At 57.2% G+C, this 6,372-nt stretch overlaps 1 protein-coding gene across 1 annotated transcript in view; it reads right to left on the bottom strand.

Moving 5' to 3' along the window:
- Positions 1 to 6,370, bottom strand: part of MAN2C1 (mannosidase, alpha, class 2C, member 1) — a gene marked incomplete at its 5' end in the record, with an annotated part of 12,888 nt that extends 6,518 nt beyond the window's left edge. Inside the window, 11 exons of the mRNA XM_009330119.1 lie at positions 317 to 462; positions 781 to 876; positions 1,634 to 1,750; positions 2,140 to 2,232; positions 2,608 to 2,718; positions 2,895 to 3,001; positions 3,486 to 3,675; positions 4,161 to 4,338; positions 4,571 to 4,641; positions 5,552 to 5,675; positions 6,297 to 6,370. Coding sequence (XP_009328394.1) covers positions 317 to 462; positions 781 to 876; positions 1,634 to 1,750; positions 2,140 to 2,232; positions 2,608 to 2,718; positions 2,895 to 3,001; positions 3,486 to 3,675; positions 4,161 to 4,338; positions 4,571 to 4,641; positions 5,552 to 5,675; positions 6,297 to 6,370 — 1,307 coding nt within the window. The remainder of the gene's footprint in view (positions 1 to 316; positions 463 to 780; positions 877 to 1,633; positions 1,751 to 2,139; positions 2,233 to 2,607; positions 2,719 to 2,894; positions 3,002 to 3,485; positions 3,676 to 4,160; positions 4,339 to 4,570; positions 4,642 to 5,551; positions 5,676 to 6,296) is intronic.
- Positions 6,371 to 6,372: the final 2 nt, after the last annotated feature.

The following is a 6,372-nucleotide window of genomic DNA, read 5'->3' as shown; positions in this document are numbered from 1 at the left end:
GCTCTTCCTGCCTGCCACGGAGATCTGGACATTCCCCAGGCAGGAACTGACTGCCACGCACCGCTGCTGTGCTGGCCGCTCACCCCACGGCTCTACTGAGGGCTCGCAAGCAGTCCAAGGCTGCCCCGTGTACCTGTTCTTACAGCTCTTGATGATGGAGAGACTCTGTCTCCCTGACAATCTTTCCTAGCCCTCTGCTTGCCCCGCTTGCTCCCTGCCCTCCTTCGCACATCCTTTCTTTTGGCACTGCTGAAGGCCAGGCCCGCCTCAAAACGAGTGCTCCTGCAAGGAGAGAGGAAGGGAGCTCTCCTCGCACCTTGGCAGCCCGTCTGTGTCACTCATTCTCTTCATCCTGTCCAGCATCTTCTGCGTGGGGCCCCCTCCTCCATCTCCAAAGCCAAAGAGGAGAGCGCTGTGGTTCACACGTCCTTTGTCCTTGTTGTTCTTCACTGTTTTCAGCATCTAAAGGGATTTTTGGACAGCTGTCAATCCCCTGGCGCCCAGCCCCAGCTCCCACAGCTCCACACAAGAAAGCCGGGTCAGCCTTTAGGGTGCAAAGCCCAGTCCTGCCCCCCCTTCCCCAACCCAAACTGCCAAAATCAGGCACGGACACATCTCAGAGGCAGGCAATTGACTGTCAGGCACCCAAACACCCTTTTTCCAGCAACGCTGCCAGCTATCCCGCTCCCTTCCCAGGCAGTGCCCTCCTCTAGGAGCCTCAGATCTGGCCCCGAGGGGCTGGCACTGCACTTCACATGCAGGTCTGGCAATCTCACTCACCTCCTCCACTCGCCCGTGCATCCCATAGGAGTCACCAGGGGGGAAATGGGTCAGGACTCGGGAACCATCAATGCCTTCCCAGAAAAAGGTGTGATGCTGGAGGGAAGCCGAAGGAAAGCATGTGTGTCTCGTACAGCCCCCCTGTACCACACAGTGCCAAAATGCTAAAGCACAGCCCCATTGTTTCTAGGAGTTCCCAAAAAGACATCTCTGGTCATGCCAGTACCAGAAAGAGATAAATTCACCCTTAGCTCAGTGTTTCAAGGCTCCCAAGCTCATCTCCCACACAAATGTGTGCGTGGAGGGCACACTTCAACCGCATCAGCGCAGAACTCTTGCACTAAATGCCTAAGCTTCCTCGCAAGCCCTGTCAAACACAGAAAGCTCAGCACCTTTGTCACCAGGGAAGTGCACAGGGGACAGGCACTTCAGAGGCCCCCCGAGGACTCAGACTGGGCCTTCACTTTCTCTCCATGGGGTTGCAGGATGCCCTGACAGATCAGTGCAAGGAGACAGTTGCACAAGGATGGGGAATGCCACAAGGGCAGGGGACAGCAGAGGAGAGGCTGGCTTTGCTGTCTGTTAGACCTGCACGCAAGTCTCAGCTTCCCATCTGGAAGCAGAAGGAATTTGTAGGCCAGGGGCCCAGCTGGGATCTCTAACCGTGTCCTTCCTCTCCCCTAAAGCCTGACAGGACATTGCTACCACCATAAAGCGGTGGCTTCTCGAAGAAGAGCCTGTGTCAGCTGAGCTGAAGGACTGGCTCGACCTGTGGAACCAACAGGTCCAGCCCTGCAGACAGACTCCAGCAACCACAAGTCCATCCCCTGGCAACAGGGGAAGCACAGCTCACCGGAAAGGTGTTCACCAGGTTCCAGCTGAGCTTCTGCGTGAGGAACCGCCTGATCCCACAGCCACGCATCAGCTGGGGCAGCTGGGCTGAGTATCCAAACGTGTCCGGCAGCCAGAACTGGGAGCAGACGTGACAGCAGCAGGAGGAAAGAGACACACGTGAGTCACACCGGCCACAAATCACAGCCTGAGCTCGTGGAGGGTTTCTTGGTAGTCAGGCTCTGAGCCCTTCTTGCAGAGGGAACTGAAGATGTGCTAGACAAGGAGCAATTCTAGAGACCTGCCAGGGATCTACAGGCAATATAACCAAGGCCTGGGGCTGTGCTAACTGCCATGATACATGGGGGATTAGATATTTACTCATCACAGCTTTAGCTGCAAAAAGCAGGCCAATGTGAGGCACCTGAACATCATATCTGGAAGGCAAACCAGAGAGAAACCCTCACGCATAGCAAGAGGTGGAAGGAGACGGTGTGCAAGGAAGGTGTGCTGGAAAAGAGCAAGTACCTCTGAGCAGATCCGGCCAAACTGCTCCTGGAAGAACCGCTGTCCCTGGAGGAACTGCCGCACCATGGACTCCCCGCTGGGCAGGTTCCCATCCTGGGTGGAAAGCACAGGGAGTCCACGCGGCAAGCCAGGAGCCAGGGCAGGGGAGGTCTTGCGAGCGCCCCGTTCCTACCCACTGTCATCCTGACCCGGCAGATCACCAGGAGGATCTGGACAGAGCTCAACAGAGGGCAAAAGGAGGAAGAGAGCTCAGCCAGTCCAAACCAAAGCTCCTTTCTCAGGGAATGAGACAATCTGGGAGAGGGGTGGTATTTTTGCGAGGCTAGACACTGCAGACAGCTGCTGTTTTCTGGGCCCGGAGACAATCACCAACCAGACGGGCTTTGCTCTCCCCCTCCAGTGTCAGGACCAGCCCCAGAGGGATGGCGCAGGGAGGATGCGGTGAGCCAGGCTCACCGTGCTTCTCACCATTTCCACCCAGGTGCCTCCGACAGGAATGAACTGCCCCTTCGCCACAAAGTCCTGAATCTGCACGTAGAGCCCAGGGTACCAGCTCCGCACCCACTCGAACTGCTGCGCCTGCCAGAGCACAGAGATCAGCCTCAGCTCCCACCACATCACTCCACACCGACATCCCTCCTCTCTGCAGCTGCACAGGACGCTCCCGGTCATTCCCCCCGTCTCGTTTTGGGTCATGCTGGGAGAAGCAACATGCCACGAGCAGAAGAAGAGCTCCCCAGAGGGAGATGGCTCACCTGAGAGCAGGCGAAGGTGAGCTCTGGATTGCACTCCATCAGACGGACCACCGTGACCCAGCTCCGAGCGCACTTACGGATGGTCTCCTCATACGGCCACAGCCAGGCTGCGGGGACAGACACGCGGCCCCACCGTGGTTATTGCTCGGCACAAGCTCCTTTGGGAATGGGGCTGTGCTGCCTTTCATGGATCAGCCGGGGAAAATGCTAGAGCAAAACGCTGTCCTTTGACTAAGTGCCTGACAGCAACACAGCCTGGGGCCTCCAGCTCCCACTTCTCCTGCTGCCTTTCTGTAGAGACTGACACCCCTCCAGGGACTGGAAATGGAGGGGTGAAGTCCAACGGGTGGAAGATAGCGGTCTGTAATTCATCCCTCAGCAGCAGCCCCATCAGTGCTCCAGACGGCACAGCTAGCCAGACGCGCTCCCCCGCCTCGGTGACAGACCAGCTGTATGGCAGCACAGGGGTCCCTTTCCCTTCCCTCGGGGCACAGTACCCAGTGCCTGGAGCCCAAGGGCAGCCAGCTCTCCCCTTGGGCAGCACGCCCTGGCCTCCAGGTCAGCAGAGAGGGAGTGCCGTGCTGCTCTCACCAGAGTCAATGTGGCAGTGACCCACGGCATGGATGGTGTGCTGGCTCTCGCCGTTCCTCTGGCTGAAGATCGCCGCAGCCAGGTCACGGGCAGCGGGGAAGGTGGAGGGGTCCATAACGTCACACACGTTGACCATCTGGTTGGCAGTGTACAGTGCCTGGAAACTCCTCTGGTTTTCCTCCCCGAGGAGCTGGGGTTGGGAGTGGTAACAGCTTGACCCGGAGCTCAGCACATCCTCTGGCTCCAAGCAGCTCTCTGTACCAGCTCGGATGCCACCTGCCCCAGGGAGAACCCGCTACCTCCTTCCAGCATCTGACTCTGCCAGTGGTGCCAGGTAAACACCGTGTCCCTGCTTCACAGACACAGCCTGACGTCTTTGCTCACGTGCTTTCTAAAGCCAGGTTACACATAGGCCCATCCCAGGGGGCTCTGGTCTAACAGATCCTGCCTTGGAGCAGAAAGGGGATGAAAAAAACACCTGTGGCTTCTCTCTGTTCAGTTTTCTCCTACTCTAGACAACGTCAATTGCGCTAAAGCAGCAGGAGCAAACATTTGCTCCTCTGGGGCCTTCTGGTGGGAGGAGATAGGTCATGGAATGGTGGGAGAAGGGGATAAAATGAAGTTGTGGAAGGAGGTGGAAAGGGTGAGAGAAGGGAAGAGAAGGAGCTCACAGACCTGGGCCATGTCCAGCAGTATTTCCAGATCCACCAGCAGTTCATAGACATCCCTGTTGAAGACGACCAGCTCAGCCTTGCTCAGGGTGAACCTCCTGTCAGGGTCCGGAGGGGCAATCATACTGCCCTTGCCGGCCCCAAAGAGACCGTTGCAGGCCAGCTCCACGTACAGCGTCAAACTGGAGAGGAAAAGGAAACCATCAGGGAGCAGACCACAAGCAATCGGCCGGGAAAGTCCATTCCCCTCCCCGTGGTGCGACCGGCCTGACCTGAACAACGGACAGAGCCCCTGAACACTGAATACTTCCCAGAGCACCTGGGTGTCTCAGCCCGGCCTCTTGGCTTCAAACAACGCCAAGCTCCCCCAGCGGTGGGGGGCTCCCTGGGGCTCCGGCCAGGCTGACCACCCACCTGTGGGGGTCCGTCTCTTTCAGGCTGCTTGTCAGGATGTAGCTGGTCTTCTCACCTTCCTTAGTCAAACCCTGCAGGGGAAGACAGCACATTTAACACACGTCTTCAGAGGTCCACGACGGCAGGCGGGACGGGCAGGACAAGACACATCCAGCTGGACGGAGGGGCCTGGTCCCACGTGCCGTGGGACAATGCTTCCCACAAGAACAACCGGCACGGAAACTGCTGTTGCCCCAGCAGTTACACAAACCCTGCGGACACCACCACAGAGCAGGGCAGGGCTGCAAAAGGTCACCTGAGCCATTCCACCCCCGCCAGAGCAGGACTGAAGTTGACATGTGTGACAAGAGTCTGTCCCACTCTTCTTGACAGCAGTGGAGATTCACACCTCAGGCCCAACGCTCGCCTATCCTTCTTCCAAGACAGATTTGCTAACGCCTAAGCAAGGGATTTTCAGCCGTTGACCAGAATTGTAGACCAGAATTTTAACTCCTGGCAGTGTGCAACCTCTAGAAAACAGACTCAAACCCACCACCAGCAGGCTTGCCTTTCTGGGCCGAACTTTGGAAATAGCCAGCACAGCATGCAAACCACGAGCACAGCCCTCTCTCCCACCCCACGTACCAGGCTCTTCACAAACACTGCCCCTCTCTGCACAGCGGGTTTTCTTGTATTTAAAGACAGCTCTCCTATTGCCTTGGAGATTACCACTTAAGGCTAAAACACCCTACAATGACATATCCTCCTTCTGTTTTTTTTTATGACCACTGTCTAGACCTCCAATTGTTCTTGGTTCTCTCCTGTTGGTCCACGTGTTATTTTACGCCCCCCAACACATGTAGGCATTCCTCTGAAGAGTGCTTATCAAACGGGAGAGGGTTTCTTCTGCTTCCCCATTGCAGAAGGGTTAGGGAGATAACCACTCTGCACGTAGCGGAGCGCCTGGCACAGCTGGCACACCTCTGATCCACGCCTCCTTACCTGGACAGGCTGAGCATCTCGCCACACCATGCCCTCCCCGTCGCTCTCCCAGACGAAGTGCACTTCCCGCCCTGCCCATGCCGGGGGGATGTTCAGCTCCACCTTAAACCAGCAGGTCTCCCACCTGGAAGAGAGCAGGCAGCAACCTCAGCCCACCGTGAGACCTTCCCCCGAGGGCAGCCACAATTCCTCAGAGCCTCCATGGAAAAAGCAGAGTGGGGACTGCTCACAACCCTTACGGCCGGCTAGTGCCCAGGCTGCAAGGAGGCACGGCAGCCCCAGCGGGCGAGGCAGCTCAGAAGGCAGCACACAAACCCCGTGGTGCTGGCCCCAAACCAGGCTCTTCCGGGACCCCAGAGAAACAGACGGTAGCTTCGTGTTTTTGACCACTGCTAGGAAACAAACCCAGTCTTCTCCCAGGCCTGACAAAGCACACAGGTCCCTCACAGAAGCAAGCATTAGAGTCACAACCATGACTATGAACACGAGCTCTCAGCAGAAAGGATCAATGAACCCGGCTCTTCACTCTCCTTGCAAACAGACACATCTCGGCCCGTTTCCTTATGAAAACTCCCTAAGGGCTTCTGGGCAGACACCTTCTATCTAAAGCACGCAACAGGGAGGAGGATTATCATCTCATTTCTTCACCATTGAGAGCTCGTGAGGATTCACGCACACAAGTAACACTGAAGACGCAAGCTCCAGCCCCACCGTGCCCATGGTACCACCGAAACCTGGTACTCACGTGGGCCCGAAGGAGTCTCCCACTTTAGCCGTTCTGAATTGCTGCCCGACGGCCTCATCGTACGGGATGCGCCGTG

The sequence above is a fragment of the Pygoscelis adeliae genome, unplaced genomic scaffold (assembly GCF_000699105.1).
Source record: "Pygoscelis adeliae isolate BGI_AS28 unplaced genomic scaffold, ASM69910v1 Scaffold298, whole genome shotgun sequence".
Classification (NCBI taxonomy): Eukaryota; Metazoa; Chordata; class Aves; order Sphenisciformes; family Spheniscidae; genus Pygoscelis; species Pygoscelis adeliae.
This window is presented reverse-complemented; position numbering and strand designations above follow the sequence as displayed.